This window comes from Pleurodeles waltl, chromosome 1_2 (genome assembly GCF_031143425.1).
Source record: "Pleurodeles waltl isolate 20211129_DDA chromosome 1_2, aPleWal1.hap1.20221129, whole genome shotgun sequence".
Classification (NCBI taxonomy): domain Eukaryota; kingdom Metazoa; phylum Chordata; class Amphibia; order Caudata; family Salamandridae; genus Pleurodeles; species Pleurodeles waltl.
This window is the reverse complement of record NC_090437.1, coordinates 885,436,187-885,460,361: the sequence shown is the minus strand read 5'-3', so window position 1 is coordinate 885,460,361 and position 24,175 is coordinate 885,436,187. Positions and strand designations below refer to the sequence as shown.

Sequence of the window (24,175 nt, the reverse complement as noted above, 5' to 3'; positions counted from 1 at the left end):
GCATATGTTTCAAATTGTTTGTTTTCTAGGGCAAAGGAAGCACGCGTCCATAAAAGACTAGAAGAAATTGTGAAGAATTTGTCAGGCAATTTGAGTGTAAGTTATTTATTGCGAAGAGCCGGTGAATTTAGCCAATAAATACTGGATGTGGTTATAGAAACAAAGCATAAAGATAATTTACAGTTAAGTTTGGGTGTTACATGCCGAAAACAAACGATGAGCTTCATGCTGGTAAGTCATTATTCAGGGATATTATATGACTTATATAGGGAGGAGATCCGTGAATTGTGAGGGAGAGGACATAGAATTAGGCATGATTCATCTCTAGTTTGAACGAGTCTTCAGGGCAGTTTTGAATGATGAGAAGTAAAAGGTGGATCATAGATTGAAAGGGAACCGTTCCATGGGTGATGTTCAGGTAAATGGTATGACTGTTAACCCTGTAGGGAAGTTTGCGAGTGGTAGTGAGGATTCGATTTGTGGTTCAAAGGTTGTGAGTCACATGTATTTGATGATCATAAGAAGTATGTAGCTGGGGATTAGTTGTTTATTGCTTTCTATACAATGATTACTAATTTGCATATCACACCTACTTTTATTCTGACAGCTAGCCAATTTGATGACAGTGTTATAAAGTTGAGTGCTTTGACAGTGGTTAGAACGAATAAGGGGCGAGAAACCACTAGTAGGATGTTGCAGTAGTCAATTCTGCTAAGAAAAAGTGATGGACAGTGTTTTGGTGGTGTGAAAGCGGATGTGAGGTGTGAATTTGGGGTTCTTTGGCAGCAATGGTTGCATTGGTAATGAAGGTTTAAAGGTGCGTGGTTAACTTTAAGTTAACATCTAAATGTATGGATGGTGATGCTGGGAAGTGTGCAGGCCTTAAGAAAACAACTCTTCTACTCGTCATGGTGATTCAGATTTGATCAGAGTGAGCTATTTATGGGGCCCACTGGCCTGGACTGGCTACAGGTGTTCAACTCATTCAGAAAGTGAATGAGGTATAAAAATTCCTTTAAATCTTGTTATCTTGTGCACATTAAGGTCACATATCAGTTTGTCTTCTTCCAAATTGCTACTTATTTTATCCTGGAGATTGGTGTTTACAAATTCCTTTAACTTTGCAGCCAGAGAAAGAAAAGCAAAGTGAACTATCTGACAATCATGCTGGGGTACAGGCAGTTTGAAAAGAAGGGCTGGTGGATGTCAGTTTTTTCATAACACATTCAAATAGCTTGTAAATGAACTGTTCAAATATTTGAAAATATATTTAAGTAGTCAGGAAAGCACTTTTTCAAAATTCAGATTTGTGATGGAAACACATATTTTAATAGGATCAAAACAAATTAAATCTCTTTACTTGGTAATATATATATATATGTGTGTGTGTGTGTATATTCATACACAATGCAAAGCAAATAATTAGTAAAAATGCATCACTGTGGAGCACAGTTGCTTCTTCATCTTTTTCTCAGTAGCTTCAAGCCGTAGACTCCAAGATTGGCCCTGGAAGAGAAAGAGAGATTCACCCTCACGGGATGTCAGACATTTGACGTCTCAATCCTGACCGAAGTCTCTGAAACTCCCCAATGTCAATCCTGGGTCTCTTATATACCTTAAACGGAGAGGAGATTTTCAGAACCACCTAATCCCCCCTCCCTGCTCCCTGTTATTCAGAGCTACTTCAGGTCAGCTTTGAAAGAAACACATTGGAACTGGCCAGGTTCCCAAGGTGCCCCTCACAAAACTAAACCGTTCCCTGTCATACCATAAATATCATCCTAGTACATACTTATCTTGCTGACTGACTAACTCCTCCATGTTATGTCCTAGCCCTTGATGAGAAAGAACACGCAGACATGCAGAATAAAAACATGAACGAGAAAACACGTTGCATAACATGTTGTGCACGGAAAAATACTTGCACCTTTAATGTGGCAGTAAAGCTAAGGCTAAGCTGAATGCAAAATGGAGTCTGTAGTTGGTAGTGGCTAATGTGATGGTGGGCAAGCTAAGCTAAGTGCAACGTAGGGAGTCCGTGGTCAAAACACATGTCATTACAGTGCTATAGCAATATATGAATTGAAAGTATGAGTTTTTAAAGATGAACTGAAAAACATTCCTTCCAATGTCCTGATGACAATGATGCTAGTGAACCAAGAGGCAAGTCTTGGAACCGTGTGTACCATATATGTGGTCTAGTATTTTATTATACATATAGGCCCTCAGTATGAACACGGCGGTCCGTACCGCGCCGGCGGCGGTGGTGGTAAAAACCGCCAACAGAGGAGCCGTCCAGACCGCCAAATAATGAACCAAACGAAACACAGGCATCCAGAAAACCACCCACTGCCAGTAGAGGAGTGCCGACGGCGACGGCAGAGTCCGCCCACAGGCCGACGGAAAGGCCCAACCCGCCCATCAGATAATGAACCACCAGTCCTCCGTCAGTTCCGGGGCAGGAACCACCACCACGCAAAGCCAGGTGGAAATGAACCAAATCCAATGAAACACTCACCAGAGGCCCTCACAACGCGCTGAAGCAGACGTGGATAGAGAGCTGCAGTTCATGCCACCCCTGCTCCTTGCCATATACCTCCACGACCGAGACCGCCGACGAAGACGACAACGGTAAGTACTGCAACCTACAAAACAAGGGAGGAAAGGGCACAGTTACATACCCACCCACCCACTCCACCCACCCAGCAACGCCCCCCAACCCTTCACAGTAGCACAAGTCATACACCCCACAGCAAGAGGTACTTACCCGACACAAGGCAAATCCAACTTGACCATAGTACATACAAATGCCCCACACCCATAAACAATGAAACGAAAGACCAGGGTTCAACAGTGTGCAGCTAAAACACAGGCCACACAGAAATATTGTATTAAAGCTCACAGAGCCAACTACTTCAAACAGGGCCAATGGCCAGTCTGTACCGCTACAAGTGCCATGGGCCACAACAGACCCAACCTGACTCCCAAAAGTGCACAGTACTCCACCTAATGGGGCAACAAAGGGGCATCCAGGCACCTCGCGGAACAGGGGTAGGGCGTGGTGGGGGTGGGGATTTGCGACGGGGTGGGCCTTGGACTTTCGTTTGGAAGGTGGAGGGGGTATGGGCTTGTCCTTTGAAGGTGGGGGGGGTTTGAGTGGGTGGAGCCAGATGGACTAGGCTCTGCCCGGGCCTTTTTTTTCCTCTGGGGAAGGGGCACGGGATTGTGAAGGGCGGACAGGGGAGGAGGTGAGCATGCGTAGCGTCAAGACGGGGTGGGCCAGTGGGTTGGATGAGGTCAGCACAGGAGAGGAAAAGTTTTTTGGAGCAATTGGGGTGGTCCTGGATGAGGGTGTGGGAGTGGAGGCAGATGCAGAGGATGTATGTGGTGTAGGGGTGCGTGTAGTGGGTGCAGGTGACTGGACAGTGTGCTGTGGTGCAGTGGATGTGTGATGGGTGGTTGTCTTGGTGCGTTTGTGTGTTTTTGGAGGGGGGGTGAACACAGTGGGAGAAGGCAGGCAGATAGTGTGGATGTATGTTGTGTGGGTGTCTGCAAGTCTGGTGAGTTTGCTGCATGTGTTAACTACAGTAGTTGTGGTGAGTGCAGGTGTGGTGTATGGGGTGCATGTATGGATATCTGATATTGTGGTGAGTGCAGGAAGAGGAGTAGCAACAGTAACTCAAGGGGCAGTGCATGAGGGTATGGATGTAGAGGGGACAGACGGAGGCTGAAGAGGTGGGCACACTCGGGGAAGTGGATGTTGTTGTGTGTGCATGTGTCTGTCGGCTGTGTGAATGCTTGTGGTGGGAGGTGTGGTGCTTGTGTTTAGAAGTGTGCTTCTTGTGTGTTGATGTGCTTGACTGCGTGTCTGAATGTGCGCTTTGGACGGGTGAAGGGAGTGGGGTGCTGGAAGGGGTAGAGGAGGTTGGAGGGGGGCGGAATGGCCAGGGAAACTGGCTGCCGTCCAAGAGGAGGCCCAGATCCTGAAAAGATCTCTGTAGGGCAGACACGGCACCGTGAATGCCATCCAGATAGGCATTTGTCTGCTACACCTCTGATGCTAGCCCATGGATGGCATTTACAATGGGTGTCTGCCCTACAGAGATGGTTCTCAGTAGCTCAATAACCTCCTCGGAGAGGGCAGCAGGGCTGACTGAGGCAGGGGAGGAGGTGCCTGGGGCGAAGGAGATGGCAACCTTTCTGGGTGAGCGGGCACGGGCAACTTGGTGGGGAGCAGAAGGGAGGGCGGTGATGGAATGGGGGTGGCGGAAGATGTCACTGTAGTGGTGTGGCCACTAGGGTCCGCCACCGCCGGGGAGCCCCCATCGGAGGAGGTCTCGGAGTCACTACCTCCAGTGATAGTTGCCTCCCCCCGTGGAACTCCCCTGGGCGTTGGATGTGTCTGCCTCCAAGGATCCGTGGGCCGCTGCTTCCCCACTTGCCGTTGCCTCAGCTCCCTCGCCAGATGTTGCTGCTGTACCAAACCAACGCAAGGGAACAGGGATGGGGAGACAAAACAGGAGAGACACTTGTAAATAGCTGAATGGAGGTACATAGTGGCCAGACATACACCTACCCAGAAGACACACCCAACAGGCAGCACCGTTCACTGTGGCCATGGCCATGCCCATGCCCCTGACTACTGACCAGAATACTGCTCTACACCCATCCCCTGGACTACGTAAGGAGGTGACGTGTGGGAGACCTGACCAAGACACACCTACACCCTTTGGGGACCATAACGTACATGGACACCAGTCAGAGTCCCTGCCTCTTAGCAGCATGAACCCTAATGCACACACAGACATCCTTCAAGTTTGTGACATGAGTACTCATCCCCTTGTGACTGCTGTGCAGCCTTCAAGCGCCCATCCAGGTCTGGGTACGCCACCGCCAGGATACGTCGCATGAGGGGGGTCAGTGCCCGACGGGCACCCCTTCCACGTTGGGAGGACGTTCCCAGCTGGGCTTCACAGATCTTACGTGCCCAGCACCGCAGGTCCTCCCACCTCTTTCTGCAGTGGGTGGTCCGCCGGTTGTAAACCCCCAGGGTCCGCATCTCGTTGGCGATGGCATGCCAAAATGCCCTCTTCTGGTGGGCGCTGACCTAAAAGGGTGACACAGATATGGAACACAGAGGTCAGGCACTTGCAAGATAGGTACAGCTGGCTATTTGTCCACTATGGGATGGCCAGTACTCTCAGACTTACAGGCCATACGCACGCAGCATGCCATGCACCACCACGGCCCATGCAGGCTCAGACGTGCACACATATGTGCATTCAACACCACCCATTACACCCAAACAGTGCCCCCTAAACCCAGACTCACCTGTACCTCTGGCCATCCGTAGAGTTTTGCGTACAGGGGCAGGACCCCGTCCACTAGCCTCTCCAGTTCCTCCTGGGTGAAGGCCGGGGCTCTTTCCCCTGCAACACGAGCCACATCCATGACCAGAGGCAGGCCACAGCAGTACACACAGTGGAGTACCTGTCCGCACAAGATCAGGGAGTCAAGTGAATAATAGATGATGAAATCGCGTACGTACCGCGGTGGTGTGCATCGTCACTGCTGGCGGCAATCATGATACGCCAGGATTCCCCATTGGCATCCATGTTAACCAATGACGGTGCGAATGGCGGTAAACAGGTCACTTCCACAACGAAAGGCCTGGATTACAGTGGACAGACATTTTGGCAGTAACTGCGCATCTCGAAATAAAAATGTGCACAATGCAGGCCCTACTAGCCACAAGAAGCACCTATGCATGTGACCATTCCGTAATATACCACACATGAAAAACACTGTTCCCTCATTAAGGTGTAGATGTAGATCTGTCAAGAAGCAGTTAATGTTGAGTCATGTATCGCAGAATTGATGACAATGTGTGCCTATGTATGTGTGTTCATCACACCTTTTTGATGCCCCTCGTAGGTACCGACCCTTGTGGCGAGGAAGGGCACCATTAGTGTACAAACCACTTGTGGATATGAGGACCATGGTGGAGCGTCGGATCATGATCAATTACAGATTCACACGTGCAACAATTCAGGAACTTTGTGCTTTACTGGATCCTGCACTAACTCTGGGAAATTGTAATGAGCATGCTGTCCCTACTGAAGTGCAGGCACTCTCTGCACTCCATTTCCTGGCCACGGGCTCATTTCGAGTGACAGTAGGCATGGGTGCCGGATTTTCACAGCCAATGTTCAGCACAGTACCGACAAGATTTCTAAATGCATTTGTACGGCACCTGCAGTCCTACGTGAGGTTTCCCCAAAGTACTGACCTCCCTGCCATCAAGTCAGAATTCTATGCCTTTGCCAACATACCCCATATGATAGGTGCCATCGATGGCACCCACATACCGATCATACCCCCAAGAGTGAGTGAACAGGTGAACAGAAACAGGAAGAACTTTCACTCCATGAACATCCAATTAATATGTACTGCAGACCAGTACATCTCACATGTGAATGCCAAGTTCCCACGTTCAGTCCATGATTCCTTTGTGTTGAGGAACAGTAGTGTGTCACAGAGGATGGAACAACTCCAAGAGGACAGAGGGTTTATCATAGGTAAGTGTGTCTGTTACTAACTGACACATAGCAGACAGCCAGGATGTCTGACTAAGGGGCTTAACAATGACTACTCTGTATTGCACCTTTTTCTAGGTGATTCTGGCTATCCAAACTTGTGTTGGCTCCTGACACCAGTGAGGAATCCTAGGACAGATGCAGAGAGGAATTACAATGAGGCCCATGGACGTACTAGGAGGGTGATAGAGAGCACAATAGGTCTCCTGAAGGCTAGATTTCGTTGTCTACATATCTCTGGGGGTTCCATGGCCTATTGGCCTGAAAAGGTGTGTAGAATAGTGGTGGCCTGCTGCATGCTTTACATCATGGCAGTGAGACATTCTATCCCCCTCTTGGAGGTGGAGGGTGCTGTGTGTCCTGACCAGCTTCCTCAGAGAGGGGAGGAGAGTGATAGTGATGATGCGGAAGTGGAAGATGTCAATTACAGGACCCAACTGATACAAGTCTACTTCCAGTAACTGTGTGGGACTAAGGGCTGACATTGGGGTTTGTGACACATACTGTCAGTGTGCTCAGTCATATAGGGGGGTTGATAATGATATGTGAAACATGATCCAGATCTGCATGGTACAGATTGATATTTTCTGCATTTACTTAGGGCCCACATTTGGACACATAGGACTCCCTTCATGCAAAGATTTGACAATAAAGTGGTTATCAGCCAGTTGCATCCATACTTCACTTTGTTCACATTTTAACAGGTGTGATATGTTTTTTATTGGTTGTAGGGAGTGAATAGTGCTATTTACATTGATGGCAAGTCGTAGGGGGTGGGTGTCCTCAAAGCCAACATGCTGGCATCCTTGTGGGTAGTATTGATGGGTCCATCTTTTCTTACATTAGTTCATATTGCCTCTTAGCAATGTGTGGAGGCTGATTGAGTGGGATGGTTGCTGTGCAGAGTGTTGCAGAGTTACTTCTTGAAGGGGGCCTTGTTCTTTGCTGGGGTTACAGTGCCATATCTTGACCTGAGGGTCCGTTTGGGCGCTTGCTGTTGGTCTTGAGGGGATGACATGGTAGGCCCTTGGGTTTCTTGTGAGGGAAGTTCCTGGGATGTTTCTGCTGATGGTGTAATTTCATTGTGGGTGTCCGGTGCTGCAGTGGGGGCCTCCTGTCCTGTGTGGGTCTCAGACTGGGTTTGTACCAGCTACAGCAGTGCTCCTGCTATGGTGGCCATTGTGGCGTTGTGCTGATTCCACTGCTTTATGGCCTGTTGGTGGTGTTCCTGCTGCATCCTCTGACTGTGCTCCAGGGTGGACACTATCTGTGCCATCCTGTCATGGGTATGCTGGTAGGCCACCAATACCTCTGATATCACGTCCTGGGATGCTGCATCCATCCTGTGGCCTCCGCCCTGGCCCAATGACACCCTTGCACTTGCCCTAGCCCACTGTGCCTGTGTCTCCTGCACAGGTCTGGCAGTACCACTCGTACTGGGGTCCTCGCGTTATTGCATGTTGGGAGTGGGAGACTGTGGCCTCTGGACCTGTGTTCCACCAGTCTGTGGCCTGGATACACTGGTGTGGGGACGCTTGCCCTGGGCTGCTGGTTTTGACTGGTAGGGGTGACAGTGGTTTCCTGGGTGGGGCTGCTGCATGGTGACAGTCCAGGACTGTGTGTGAGGCCTGCCTGCTCATCAGTGTCCAGGGATCCTTCAACAGTGTCCTGTGAGGTGCCTCTGTCTCCCTGGGAGGCACTGGCACTCCTTGTCCTGTCTGTTAGGGTGGCATGGGTGGTGGTGCCTGTTGGGGGACATAGACATGTCTGTTACAGCTGCACGAATGTTTGGGGTGAACAGGACTGGGCTATTTTGTGCTAGGGTTACTTTCAGTGGCCTTACAGGGTGCCTTTGAGAGGTTGACACTGCATTTTGCTTCGACTGTGGGGTTGCATTGTGGTGGGGGGTGTTGTTCCATTATGGGTACTTGCAGGGGTAGGTGGCTGTGCACAGGGCGAGGGATGTGGGCCTGTTAGTGGGTTTGTGGTCATGAGGGGGGTAGATTTAGTGGCTGTTGCCTGTTGGATGTGGGTGGGGTGGTGCATGCATTACAGGTATGGTGTATATGGGGTATATGTTTATGACTTGCCCGAGTCCATTCCTCCAGTGAGTCCCTCAGGGTGCAGGATGGCCAGTATCTTTTCCTCCCAGTCTGTGTATTCTGGTGGTGTTGGTGGCGGTCCACCCCCAGTCTTCTGGACTGCAATGTGGTGCCTTGATGCCATGCCCCTGACCTTCCTCCGCAGGTCGTTCCATCTCTTCCGGATGTCGTCCCTGGTGTGTGGATGGTGTCCCACTGCATTGACCCTGTTCACAATGGTCTGTCTTAGCTCCATCTTCCTTGCGATGGGTGTGTGCTGCACCTCAGCCCTGAATATTTGTGGCTCCACCTTCAGGATCTCGTCCACCATGGTCCTTAACTCCCTTTCTGTGAAGTGTGGATGTTTGGGGGGTGACATGGTGAGTGTGTCTCGGGGCTGGGAACGCTGTGAGGGTGCTCTTCTGTGGGTCGGTGTGTCTCGTGTATGGTGGCGTACAGTGTCTGCCTCTGGTGTGCCAGGTGTGTGGGCTGCACGCTTATCCAATGTGTGCACTTCTTGCTGTTCAGTCCACTTGCCGCTCGTGGCGGTCGGAATCGCCAATGGTCGTCCGGCCTCCACTGTCCGCCAAGGTGATTTGTGCATCATTATTTGGAGGGGGGGATGTGGGTGTGCTCGGCGGTGGCAGGGTGGGGAGGTCTGGGATTCCTGGCGACAGGGTCATGGCGGGGAGTGGTGGTCTGGTGATTTTTAGCAGGGTTGTGATTTTCGTTCATTATATGGCGGGTTTCCATTCACCGCCAACAGCGGACTTATGTTCACCGCCACCACGGCGTCAGCAGTGTTTCCCACTGTGTTCATAATGACCGCCATAGTCTGTTAAATTAAACAAAATAGGTTTTGTACAGCAGAGAAGCTGATTTGCCTAGGTTTACACAATTTGAGACCAGTTTATGGATTTGTATTTTATTTATAGCATCACTAGAGTGCATTAGACCACATAAGTATCAAAGAAATGAGAGGAGGAAAGGATCAGGTGTACAGTTAGGCCGTGTAGATTATTCAGGTCACTAGAGCTGCAGGTCTGGTAACATTTTTAGGTCGAGTGCGCAAGCGCCCTGACCTGTTGTAAGTCTTCTGAGCTTTTAACCATGCCCACTGCAAGCCCATCATTATCACTCGTTCGTGGGCTTCCCTTTCAAAAATACTTTATCATTGGTAAATGCTTTACGTTTGACCCTCCTTGGTGCGGATTGGTTACCTCCTTGGATGCTGACCCTGTTACATGGATAATCACACTGCCGATACATTTGACTTCGAGTGAACTTCTTCTTCCTTTTGTGTCTCTCCTTCGCGCTCATGGTGGCCGTAGCACTTTCAGTCGGCTCGCTTATGTCAACTGTTTTACTTTTCGTTTTCAATTTAAGTCTCAAGAAAAGTCCAGTTAGGAATTTGCAACGTTAACAGCTCCAACTCGAGCAAATGCAAGACTCATTGCATTGCAAATACTTGTTAAAATTGTTCAAGGCCTGAGTGCCTGGGGAAATAGCATGAAGATAGAAATCTATGCAGGAGCTGAGGTGGCACTAAAGTGACTAATTTCGGTCTTTGATTAGATGAGTATGAATGGACAAATGACAATTCGTCAGTGCCACCAAGAGAGACTGTTTTAAAAAATAAGATGACCACCATTTGCTTGCTTTGTATGGCGAGTCTGATCAATGGTATCAAATGCAGCCAAGAGCACTATGGGTTTTAGCGTAGATGAGAGTTGGATGTTGTGACTTGTTTCTCTGGGGTTTGACGCTTGAAAACCAGACTGAAGGGGTTAATTAGGTCGTGGATGGTGAAGAATGTACCAGTGAGTCATTCAAGGGTGAGTTGCTCAAATTTCGCTGGGGTTTTGGGATCAGCAGTACTATTTAATTTTTTTAGTAAAGATATAACTTGTGCTGATTTGAAGCATCAAATGTAGATTTTAGAACTGAATACAGGATTGAAAAAAGTGTAGTCAGACAGGATAGAAGTTATGATTAGAAGGCAATATTTGTTAAATCTAAAGAGCAGAAGGGTCTGATGGTGTGGAGGAGGAGTAAACCTTGTTCAGTGTACGGATTTATTCAGCTTGTCGACGTGGATTTGGATGTGTTGATGTCTTTAGAGTTTGGTCACAGGGTGCTGTGGCGGATGTGGGCTTAGCGAGGATACAGTGAACGTTTATGGTCTTAGATGGGGAGTGAGAGCCAAATTCTAAACCGAGATAGGAGATTGATTGAGTGACAGGCAAAGTGAAGAAAGGAGATTACCGTGCGAGCAGGCTGTTGGAGGTCTGAGAACAAAGAAGTGATCTGGCTTCGTAAAATATTTTTTTATGGGGCTTGTAAAAATTGTCGGTCAGTGGTAAGTGCCTTCCTTTTAGGGCCACAACTCTTGTATAGGTTTATAGCATTAGAAAAAAAAGATTCTGGTAAGGTGCCCCCCCTAAGGTGGGTGCGCATTTCATGTGGTGCATTGGGGGACTTGTAGTCTCTGCTACTAATCTAAATGTCTTCTCATGTGGCAAGAATGCATAGAGCACTGTTACCTTGCCCTTCACTTTGTGCCTGCCTTTGAGTGCTTTGCACATTTGGAGTGGAAGGCACCCTTGAACTTTCCACTTTGCTCCCCATTATCACAGTTAAGCTATACGGCAATTGTGCATTGAACAGTTCAAAAGCAAGTTGGTGGCAATGAGGGCAGCGGAGATACTACAGAACAGTAGAGAAACGTCTCTTTGAGATAAACAGCAAAGTGGAACTAGGTCAGAAGTGTACGAAATGTTACAAGGAAGCAGTAAGCTGTTATGAATGTGATTTGGAACACTTATGTACTCATTTAATGAAAGAAGGAAAGCTTTAAAAAAAGTGAAAATGTAGAAGGAAGTCAGCCAACTATGTAAAAGAAAATTTGAGAAGACTGGAAAGAGAGAGAAAGCAACACAGAGAGAAAAACAGATCTGAGGTTTAGAGAATAATTTGTCGATTTGGCTTATAACAGTAACATTACATATGCTTCTTTAATACAGTTCCTGTTGTCCATTGTTCTGGGTCAGTTTTTTGGACTTGTAAGATATGCCACAGCTGAGTTACTTTAAAAATTGTAATGGGTTGAAAGCAAAAACGCCACTTTTGCTGATTTGATGATTATGAATATCTGTAACATAAGATTTTACTTTCATCAACAAATTGTTCCTGGCAGCTTGAAAATGAATAATAGGTGAGTGATGCTATTGTGGGTGGATACTGATAGACCAGGCAGATCACTTCTCTAGCACCTAACTGGCAGAGGTTCAGAGTGATGAAATGATGCTTGCTGATTAAATAGTAGAGATGTGAATTGTGCCTCTAGATTCTACAAGTGAACAACCCAATAATGTAATACTTACAGATAACATTGTAAAACAAACATTACTAACACAACATTAAAAATTCAGAGTCAAAGCTGATGGGACAAAGCAGAGAGGAAAAGGATAATAAAATACTCCTATTTGCAAATGCCTGTCATCGTAATTCAATTTCTGAATGTTTTGATTGCACTCTCCCATTAATCCAAATTTAGACTCTCAGTGTAAGACGAAACATGAGTATGCCACAGTGATATCAATTGTATCTTTCGTAGGTTTAACATGGTAAGTTTATATGAATCCATTCCTAAAATTGTAAACAAAGGTGAGCTGCTGTGAGGGCACATAATAGATTTCATATATATTGGGAAGTCCTCAGATAGCCAGCTACAGACTAGTACTACATGTTATGTTCAGTACTGGGCTACATTCGCAAATTGTGGGAATGGATGAGTGAGTTAAGCAATCATTGAAACAGTACAAATGCTATTGCAAAACACCAGGGAGTGGGTCTCAAGCTGTTGGTTGTCAAATTTCATATAAATAATGGTCAGCACACTTGTGCCTTCTAGTCTTCATTCTTTTGAACCTTTGGTTGCCAATCGTGCATGGTAGCTTTGGAAACTAGTCATCTCAACTACTCCCAGTGGTTCAGGAACATTTAGATCATTGACAATGTGCAGAAACAAGCCAATCATAATCTTCAGGGTAAAGCTCAATAGTAGGTTTATGCTGATGAACAACAGCTTGCATCCCCAGAGCTCCAGCCAGGGGTTCAAGTATGGCTTACCACCAAAAATCTGAGACTGAAGGGTTGGAATAAGTTTCACCTTAATTAAACGGAACCTTTCAATAGATTAACCCAGTTGCAGTAAAACTAAGGTTGATTCCTTCTCTCTATTCAATATTTCCATTGTCCTTAGTAAAAATAAACCTGTGGAAGATAATCTCAGATTATTGGCCCCGTCTGTGCCTATTGAGGTAGATGGCCAGGAAGAATTTGAAGTGAATGCTATTTAAGACCCAAAATGGGTGGGAAAACAGGTTAATACATTTGATGAGCCTCAAAGGCTATGGTTCCAAGGAGAGTTCCCTGGAATCTGCCTGTCGTATCCATGTGCCACTGCTATTACATCTTCACATCCATCCAACTTCAAGCCTGTGGAGAGCATTGTTGGAGTGGTGTACTCTCATTATCCCAAGCTAGACTCAAGCCAGGATCTCCTATGTGTGACCACACCACTGAGCATCCCTCATGCTCCTTGCAGGATGACCTGAAGCATTTCTGAGTGGCCAACCTAGTACCCCCTCAGAAACATGACTTGTGGTCAACACCATGAATAAACCCAAAACCATTAGATTGAATCATCCACAAAAATACCAAGCTTGTTCACAGCATAACATTTTACCCCTCTTCGTGTAGACTTGAAAAACAACTCTGACGATTAGTTGACGTTATGTGTGATACCGTTGAGCCTTGTGAAGTCCTGCGTGTGAGCTACCATGATTTGTGTGGTTTAAGCTGTCACCACTCTGTTTCATGCCCTTGTTCTTCAGTGTGTTTCATTTGTGTCTGATCTTCTGCTTGGTTCTGGATACCATTGGCTTTTCTGATCAAGAGGGGAATTACTTGAGTTGTGCTGCAGGACTCTTTCGAGGCTTCATGTCTTCTCAGATGTCAGCACAGCTAGATGGTGAAAGTGGGTGTATGGAAAAGAAAAGGTTGGTGTGAAAATCTGTGCATGTTTAGAATACAACACAACATCCTCTGCCTCAAATCCATTGACTTTTGTTTGTCCATCTTTGCTGGCTATGTAAGCTTTGAAAGTTGCACTAAGTTTTCTGCTGTGAAAAAGGACTGTGTAGAGTATTTCTGCAGAAAGAACGTAAGGCAGATCGCATGCAGGGAAAACTAGGGTGTATTATTCGTGAGACTGTTATGAAGAGCACAAACGTGAGACATAGTTCATAAGACTGTTATTATGAACAAGATCCTAGGGCTCCCTGAACTCAGTGGTAAAAAAAAAAACAATTTTAACAGGTACAACAGTAGAAAGTTGAGTGTAATATTGGGCATTGTTGGCATTACTACATGTTGCATTTAATATTGGGCTACATTTTACAGATAGTGGAAATGGATGATGGGTGGGACTTTGTAAAATAGCTACTTGTCCAAGGGACGATATGGTTCAGAAATGTACTTGTCTGGCGAAAAAAATACTCTTGTCACATTTAGTGATTTGAAGTAACGTGAACAATTATGACAGCTTCATTCATTATGATACTACCTTCTCTGATTATGCCAAGACTTGTGTTATGTCGAGCTTGGATCCTGGCTAGGTTCTGAAATTTACATGCCAAAAAAAGCAACAAGAACCATAGAAGAAGAGTCCACGCCTGAGGAATATTCTAATTCTGCAAGCCCTTTAGTCCCTGTATGGCCTATAGCCTGGAATGGACCAAAATACTCAAAAGCATATATTAAGGTTTACAAGCCAAAAATATAAAGGATGGCCCACACACCCCCTTGCGTGTCATGCTTCATGGTTGGCCAGCCTTGCTCTCCAAAGAATCCTCTAACGGCAGGCAGGCTTCCTATGTTCACAGGAAGTACATGGATGCAGGTTAGGGTATTGGGATTCAGGTATTGCTAATTAAATATGAAAATCATAGAAGCCTCCCAATAGGAAATACCTTTAATCTTTTGAAAAGGCAACAACATGATTAAAAACTGAGGATTCCTAGGAGCGATTTATTACTCTTGCTCCTGACAGGTCAACATGTTTCAGCTGATGGCTCCATCCGAAGCCCGTAGCTTTCGTTAGGACTAGGGATCCCTGTTTGTCTTGTTGTGCTGTATGTGCAAGCATACAAGTCACACATCAAGCATACACACACTATATCCAAATAATATTCTTCCTGCTGGGCACAGGAACACTGTAAAAGTCCTGTAATAATAGGCAAACAGAAGGTACAAAATAAGAGACAATAAGGAAAAACAAGGACTGGAAAAACTTGAGGACAATGCTCCTTGTTGCATGTTAAATTCCAGCTGTATGTGAAAGATCATGCTGCATTCATGATAGGTATGAACTCCACTCCACTGCAAACTGGTGAGAAAGGTGGGAAGTGATAACAAGCATGCATGTCATACATCATATATTACAACACATACCTTAAGCTTAGATCTTCAGACCTCATGGAGTAGTGCAGTGAGGGTGGCCTTGACGTCACACACTAAATGAGCCAAAGATAAATATGTGTTAAGTGTTTTAGCCCAAAAAATGGTCGAAAAGCCTGTATGGTAAATAGAGATACTGAAATATCTATTGAGGAGTTACTTTCTATTGAGCACTTTACTAAAGGTCATACCCTGCCTGTTCACCTACCAACCTATCTGTCTCCTTCCAATGATGTCTGAGTGGAGGAGCGACGTGTATAAATGGAGTTCCTGTAGGCTGTCCAGCAACAGACGTGTCAATTGTGTCATGGCGCTTTCACGTGCTACGCTGGGCTGATAGGAGATGTAGTTTCACACACCCCCTGAATGCAGAGAAATACCAGCCAGTCAGAGATGTGTCCAGTGCATCACGCATAGTCATGTGGTGCGTGGGGCTGATGGAAAATCTAATCCTGCACGCCCTTTGTCGCTGTACGAAGGAACCTAAAAATTGAAATAGCTCCAAAAAGATCCTAAAGTTTCGGGGAGATGAGACACAAAAGGGCATAAACATTACACTCTAGAAGGGAAATTGAAAGAAGTACCAAACTTTATGGTTGCAATACTTGTCCATATGGATATGCAGAAAGTGTGTAATAATTGTTGTATGTAGGAAAAAAATGTTATTTCATACTCACCTGCGTTGTGCCCTATATAAAATACATATACAGATAAAGCTGAAATAGAGTCAATGTTATTTGAGGATTGGTAATACTACATTTTGTAACAGGGCGCTATAAAAGGGAGAGGAGTTATTTAGGGCACAGATGAACTAGTGAGTTACAAAGATTGATAAATCCCTATTATAATAAAGGTCTCTGGAATATGTAGCCATGGAATCTCATTGTTCAATCCTTCAGTGTGTGTTTGTAGACAATACACCCAGCGTTGTTCACCATTGAGTAGTGCTAGCGTGCCTGGTCATTAGTAAGTAAACTTACAAGGGGACGCGTATAGGCCGATGAACCTTTTGTATCACATGGAGTATCCTAGCCATGTATTGACCAGTGTTATCAATATTCAATATAACCAATCAATAACTACTAAGAAACTCATTAATCATTAGACAATTATATCAACATTTCATCAATAACCACAACTCAATATACGGTTAACAATTTTTATTTCCCTATTAGTTACAACTCTAATGCATAAGGATTAACTCAAACTTTATTCAATCAGCTCAGAATTAGTTCATTAGTGACCACCAATAACATAACCTAATCAGATCTTGAGAAAACATATGCTCTAATGCTTCAGCATAAGCTAACAAAGATGAATATAGCAACATTAACAGCAGAGTTCAGCAATCCGTTCGTCAGTCATTTGTCACTGTCATCATCACCTAAAGGAACATACCTAACCCAGATTAGCATCAGCATGTGGGACTTTATGCGAAAACAATTTGGAACATGAAATTGAAAAACATCCAACTACGAGAAAAACTATTAAACAGCACAGTTGGTACCTAGGAAGAAAAGGTACAAAAGTTAATCAGTCACATTGTCATAGCTACCTATCCACGGAATGGATCAGCAACAAAGTCAGTCTTCGTCTTCAGGTCATCAATCGATCAGCAACGCATCAGGCTCTCAAGAGCATGAGCCCAATGACAGAATCTCGAATCGCGTCTTCTGAAATCATCAATTCACCCCTCACCTCTGAAGTTTTAGCCCTCTGTCATGACTTTTTATTAAGTTTTATTAAGATTACCCAGTCCATCCCCCTAATTCCTAATTGGTCATTAAGTCTCCAGATATGACTCTACCCAATAATATTAATTTTGCAAATCTATGAATTCTAATATTACGCCGTTCTCAGTTAGTTGATTGGCTCACTGTACAATGTCCTCATCATTCGGCTCATCAGGTATCGAAAATGTTGCATCTTATTCTCCAGTCAGTGTCTCTATTGTTCGAGTCCCGGGAAAGTACATTGAGTCTGTCTTACACCAAATTTGTTACATGCCCAGTTCCATCATCTCCTGTCCATCGGTACATTGCAGAAAATCCTAGCTAAACAGACTTTATAAGCAGTTCAGGGATAGTTCAACACATTTGCTTACACAGGAAACAACAAATGGACATCTATCAATTACTTGCAAATAGCCGTAAGAGTAGAGGAGAAAAATACACAAGGGAATATCAGCAATTTTGGCAGGCAAGTGTTGTATACAGACGTTTGGAAAATATTTCGAGTGTGCATGTCATTCTGGAACAATAAACAAGAGAATGTAGTAGGGGTGGAACGGGTATGCAACAGGAGCATGGGGTTGGGGGAATTAACCCTGCACTTGTTCCTGTGGAAGGATAATATACATTAGTTTCTCCAATCCTGAAAAAAATAAAAGGGTGTTTCTGGGGTCTGATATCAGGGAGGAGGTTGAATGACCTGTGTCCTCTCCTGGAACTTGTCTAGGAGAGCATCCCAGAGATCTGAAATGGGGTATTTATGGAGCCTTTTGATGCCATCTGTTTGCATGTACGGCCATCCATTTTGGATTTTTTTTTTGCCATGTTTTATTATTTCGGCTGTTCAGACATAGCCAGTATATTGCTGCTAAATATGGCGGCCATTCTGGGACAGCAAAAAAATAAAAATTAGGGCCAGGCCGATTGACTTTTACTTTGTTGCAGATATCTCTGCATACGATGAATGGGTTCATTAGATTCATTACACCGTGGTTATAAGTATTCTAACTCATGTTTTTACCGAACTAAGTGGATACCTTTGTTCTAGAATTGATGCTGAGTGTGTTTATGCCAAATTAAAGAATATTTTTGTTGGAATCATGGCACAGCACTGATTTCCACCCGTACTCCCTAGAGATGGAAATCGTCAAAGGTATAATAGGAAGAGCACTTTCTTCACAATGGAATTTCTGTACTCTAATGGCATCATTTAGGATTTAGCAGGTTGCACCCAAAGTGGATGAATGGCGGAGGCCCTACCACCAATAGCCCTGGAGTGACCCACCCTCCAAGTTTAGAGTTCTGTGCTGTGATGTCATTGAGTGATTTGGGGCAAGATAGCTTCTGCTGACAAATTGTAGGGTGGGGTGTTTCTGTAAAACAAAGAAAGAAATAGTGACACTTTGGGTGTTTTTTCTACTCAATTTATAGGGGATATTGTATTTTCCCTGCCCAGGAGCATTTCCATCCTGAGCAGGGAAAAAAATAAAAATCCCTGCCCTATTCAAGGTGAGTCTTCTGATGCCATTCATATGTCAGCTTTATGGTTCTTGCATTGCGACAAGCAGTTGACTACGACAGAGCATACTGAGGCATCTCTGTCAGGAACTGTGCGGTTTTCCCACCTCTAAATGAGACGAGGGAATCGGGAGTGGAGTGTGTTTAGCATTTGCCAATCTTTTGGCGCGTGTCTCTCTTCGGTCCACTTCTAAATGTCCTTAATCAACATCGTTCTATGTCTGACATACTAATTTAATCTAATCTGCATACGGGATGCATTCTGTTGGGTGGTTTGGGTGGAGAGAAGGGAAATGAGGGAACAGCTTGTGCAGTATAGTTACTGGATACCATGAGCATAGAGAACATCCATGACATCCATGCATAGAGACAATACTCTTGCACTGAGAACACCCAGTCATGCACACTGTACATAGCACACAGGAATGAATGGATGGCATACAGCCATTATACCTGTCTGATGAAAATTTGATTTGTTTTCATCTTTGATTTGCTGATTTTAAGGAAATGGAATTGTTGATATGTTGCCATTTTGAGATATGGGAAAAACTATGTTACAGAATCCATGTTCTGACTCCCTACATACTAATTAAAAAATGTCTGCTGCTTTGACATGCGCTTCTTTGACATGCAACACAAATGAAAACAAATGAAAGCATCTTGTGCCATATTGGGATGACGTTATAGGAAACGCCATGCATGTTGCTTTGTTCTTAAAGGTCTGCTTTTAAACCTGTACAATAACTTACTTTCGGAGCCCCCCATTATAGGAGTGCCCGGATAAATATTGTGCTGTTTACAACACACGATAAAATCCTACATTGGTTTCGAAATTTCTCCTTTCAAATCCAAGTCAAGGATGACAAACTGTAGTGTTCCCCGTGGTTCGTCCCGGAGTCCCATCTTGTTCATCTTTATGTGTCGCCTCTAGCAAGTTTTGTTGGAGCCTGGGGGGTTTGAGATCACTACCTATGCTAGTGATACTCCGCTCATCATTTCCATCGATGAAAGGAATGCAGAGATGAGAGGGAACTTTGTGAATTATCTTTAGGAGGTGGCAATATGGATTCGGTCTCATTGTTTGAAAGTCAATGCAGAGAAAATGGAGATCCTGCTCTTTGGAAAGGCGTTTATTGCCTAGAATGGTTATTGGTGCCCACACTGCTTGACCCTACCCCTAGGCACAAAAGAGTAGTTAAGGATCCGGGCTTTCTGATGGACGATTCTCTTTCTATGCAGGACCAGGTGAATGCGGTCTGTGGGAGTTGCTTTGGTCTCTTACGGACCCTCCGCAGAATATTTCAGTGGATTTCTGTGGCATGGCATGAATCTATTGTGCAACCCCTTATTGTGAATAGACTGTATTATGGTAATAATCTGTAAATCACAATGGCTGAGTATTTGTTCACCCACCGTGAATTGATTCAAAACTCAGTGGCAAGGTTGATTTGTAAACTTTGAGCTAGATGTTTGGTTTGGGACTGTTAACTTCCCTTCATTGTTTACCATTGTGCAAGAGAGCCATCTTTAAGCTGCTTTTTCATAGCACTGATCACTCGATGAGATAAGACCAGCCACCATCCATGGTAGAGTTGTCCTCAGCAAGCCAGCACGTGCCCTTCGATTCAGCTTTGATACACCGTAGGCAAATCGAGATCTAGAATCGGGGGGCCACTCCTTTCATTATATGGCAGCTTCACCCTGGAACGCCTTTTCCTTCTCTCCGCGCTCGACTTCTGATTGCTTGACTTTTCATAGTATGCTGAAGACCAGGCTTTCCCCTCACTTTGTGTTTTTGGGACATAAAGAGTTAGGATCGATTGCTGTCTAGCACGGTATATCCATTCGGGGATGAATGTGCGCTCTATCAGTGCTACAAATATATTCCAAAACATTTCACATGAATGACCTTCACTAAGCCACGCCTAAAAAGTCCAAGGTTATGTGTTTCATCTTTTTTATTTTGTCTTACAAATACAATTGTAAACGATTTGACAGGCTTCTGTCTTTGTGTTTTATTATTATGTTTATTTAGATCGAACCTGGCGATGCACAACACAGTTTACCACCAACCCAGAAATACACCTCTTCCGGCACACCCATGAAGAGGCATATAGTTGCTTCAGATATCTCCAGCATTTTGAAAGAAGGTGTAGATAATCTTCACGATGATGAGCTGGATGAGTTTTATGGTGAGTAGGTTGTCAAAGTTAAGTTGCGTTAAAGGTTTAAAATGATAGAAATGTAAGCTACGTTGTTCATGTATTTGCTGTCTCTAAATTTACCACCAAGGCTCCTGGTGGGAATTGTCCAGGAACCTGTGGAGGTAATACTGTGCTGGTGTTACTGAGTCTGGCCGCTTTCACCACCTTAGTTAGCAACCATTATGAGTGATGAAATCAGGAATTATAAGCGGGTTTCATAATTAGTAGGCCTTCTCCCGCGTTTAATTCCCAGATTCCGAGCCTGTAATGCTTACATTTTCACTTGGTGTACACTGGAAAATGTAAAAGTATGTCCTCACCTGGTAAAACTTTTAATTGTGTTGCGTGGTAATTAAACAACACATACAGAATTATACCGCCACGCAACTTCCGTGAGCTCCTTAATGTTCTTCTAAGTAAAGTTGCCATTCTTGGTTTGTGTGTGTATTGCTTGCAGAGACCACGCTTTAAAAAAACATGCATTGCTAAAGTAAATACTCATTTTACTGCTCAGATGGTTAATTAGCTACACTGTCATCTTTGAGGCCCACGGGATCCGGCCCAATGCACCTTTCCACTGTCACATTAACGGTGTCAGTGGTAAAGGATCTGCAGAGTTGTTTTAGAGCGTGTCACTAACATACTGAAATCTGCATTAACATTCTGAAATCTGCGTTTTACAGGGAACTGCGAATCATTTTCCATATTTAACAGTTCCTTCTACAATATGGGTTTTAATCCGTTGCATTTCGTACAATAAAAGCATGAAAACATAATACATATATGTGTAATATTCATATATGTATCATCTTCGAGGAAGCGTGTTCATACCGCTCCAGTCCTCATTGAGTTCAGAGTTTCCATGATGTGTGTGGTGCGTTTATTATTTTGAGGGGTGCAGTGCTTAGCAGTGTGGTGGATGAAGAGGTGTGAGAGAGATGCCCAGATCATGGTTTTCAGTAGGCTGCAGCTTTGCACAGCTCTGCAGGTCCCTTAATGGTATTTCCTATGATCATAGTCTACTTAAATGGTTACTGTGCTGAATTGTTTTTGTAAGATATTGGGTTATTGGTTGCAAAGGCCCAGTCCTTCACTAGTAACAAGCACTGGGAACTAAGTACCCAAATATCCAACTTTAAGCCGTCCTTCAGTACAGCTTTTGCAGTTTCCCTTTTGACCACCCAAATTGAAACCCATAACCTGATGAGGCAACTCTATTAAAATCAGAAACATAGAGCGTCCTGGACTCTTCATGTCAAATGAAGTTCTAAGTAGATTTTGGGACTGCCAGAAGCCAGTTTAGGAACTTATTTTCTATCTTTTGTAGGGGTTTAGGAATAATATAACCCCAAAACCCTTCCCCATAACTATCCCCTAACAAACATTCTGCCATATAGATTTCCAATATAGTTCTAAATGGTTTCCCCTCCTACCTTTGCAGTAACTCTCTTAATAGCTTTCACAGATTTCAGCATTTGTTGAGTTCTAATAGTAAAGAGGTATTTCCAGCCTAATGAGGCAGCAAGCCCAAGTAGATAAAATTGGGACTCTGTTGACTTTTAAATTATCTATTGAATGAGTTTTGATTTTAGAGCCCTTAAGCTCACTAGTCGTAATATATGATTTGGCTCAATCAATATTTAAATCTAGATTTTCCATAAAAGGTTAAATGAATCAAACAAAAGCTTAAGGCCATTTGCAGTTCTTGATAACAATATGGAATCATCCACATATAGCAAAAACGGGATTGTCCGTCTCCCCACCCTTGGTAAATCTTTCCCCCATCAACTAATAATTGTTGCAAACTGTTAATATAAAATGAAAATAAAAATGGAGCCAGTACACATCCCAGTCTCACCCGTTTCACTGAGGCTAGTTTCTGTGGACAAGCCCCATTGGGAGTGTAACTGTCCCTGAACTGTTTGTCTTGATGTAACCTCCTTGAAGTACTGATCAGCGGCCTTTTCACCCCAGCAGTCTCCATCAGCTGCCATAATTTAGACCGATTCATAGAATCAAATGCTGCTGTTAAATCCCGAAAATCCATATGGGTGAAGCATTTCTTTGCCTTGGTGTATTTGCCCATAATCAAAACGACATTTTGGCACTGCTAAAAGCTATACTTTACTTCAGATATAATCTCTTTTTCCTCTGCCCAGCTCTTCAGTCTATTAAGAAGAATTCTACCTAGGACCTTTACTTTGGAGTCAAGGAGGGAAATCAGGCAATAAAAGGTAAGGAGACTTCTGTCTCCTTTTTTATTTAAAAATTGGAACTGTGACTGGCTCCGTCCAAGATGACAGGATAAATTCAACAGTAGCTATCAGTCTCACAATTCCTATCAGAGGGGCCCAAGGAGAAATATTGCTTTTAAAAACATTGACTGGCACTCCATCCAGTCCTGGTGCTTTTCCTGTTGAGGTTATTATCTGATAGAGATTTCTAGTTGCAAAGTCCTTACCTTAGAATTTCTCCCATGCATCAGTCTACATCCAGAGATTTTTCTCGAGCGGTACCCCTGCGTGCTGTTGGGTGGCGTTGGCTGGATCCACGTCTGTTGCCAGCATCTTGGGCACTGGATATGATGTCGCAGGATCTATATAGGGGCCACCCTGGTGCGCTGACGTCAGTTCTTTTCTTTACGTGCCAGCTAGAGCACATCCAAAGAAGAGCTACCTCTCAGTCACTTTTTGACTGGTCTTTCTGTCCAAGATTTTTGAGTGTTTACACTCCTGGTGTGAGACTGAATTCAAGCCCTGTGGAGCCTGTTATCAGGCGATGTCCATAACGGATCCACACCTCGTATGTATGTCGTGCCTGGAGACCGACCATGACCTGAAGTCGTGCTCCGAGTGTGTTGAGATGTCGTAACGTGAGACTGGATTCAAGCCCTGTGGAGCCTGTCATCGGGCGATGTCCGTGACTGATCCACACCCTGTGTGCTTGTGGTGCCTGGAGACCGACCATGACCCGAAGTCGTGTTCCAAGTGGCGGGCCATGAATCTGAAAGATTTGAGGGAGCAGTCACTAAAACTCATTGTGTTGCTCCCGATCTCGGTCGATAGGAAGGTCCCAAGAATGGTTGTGGAGCCTCCATTCGTCATCGTCCTACTCCAAGGCCTCAGGCAAGTTGGGTAAGTCGAGTCACAAAAAGATGTTGAAGAAGAACAAGCGTTCTTTGACTTCATCCTAGTCATTGGCCTACGAGATGAGGGAAAAGGAGTGTCATCGTTCCAAGCCACCATCCTCGAAGCCTGTGTCTGGGTTGGCTCTTCGCCTCCCCGAGTTTCTAAGAGCCAGAGTGACCCTTGCCGAACTCTGAGAGTTTTATGAGGCCATGCACCTCATATTGGGCATTCAGGCCCCACGGGGTCGGCAGGGGCCCCCTTGGATCCGAACCGGCGTTGGTTGTACCACCTCACCTTTCCCCAACGCTGGTTCAGATGTCAACGCTCCTGATGCCACCCATGCTCCTGATGGCATTGATGTCACCCTCATTGCTTACTTCGACACGGAGCCGGACC

The 24,175-nt window shown here is 44.8% G+C and overlaps 1 protein-coding gene across 3 annotated transcripts in view; it reads left to right on the top strand.

The window, feature by feature from the left end:
• The window catches only part of CENPU (centromere protein U), a 427,790-nt gene that overhangs the window by 18,938 nt on the left and 384,677 nt on the right, over nt 1-24,175 (top strand). For 2 of the 3 annotated variants that reach the window (XM_069199521.1, XM_069199511.1), the window contains exons 3-4: nt 30-96; nt 20,483-20,639. In XM_069199521.1, coding sequence (XP_069055622.1) covers nt 30-96; nt 20,483-20,639 — 224 coding nt within the window. The remainder of the gene's footprint in view (nt 1-29; nt 97-20,482; nt 20,640-24,175) is intronic. The other variant, XM_069199530.1, reaches the window with a different exon arrangement.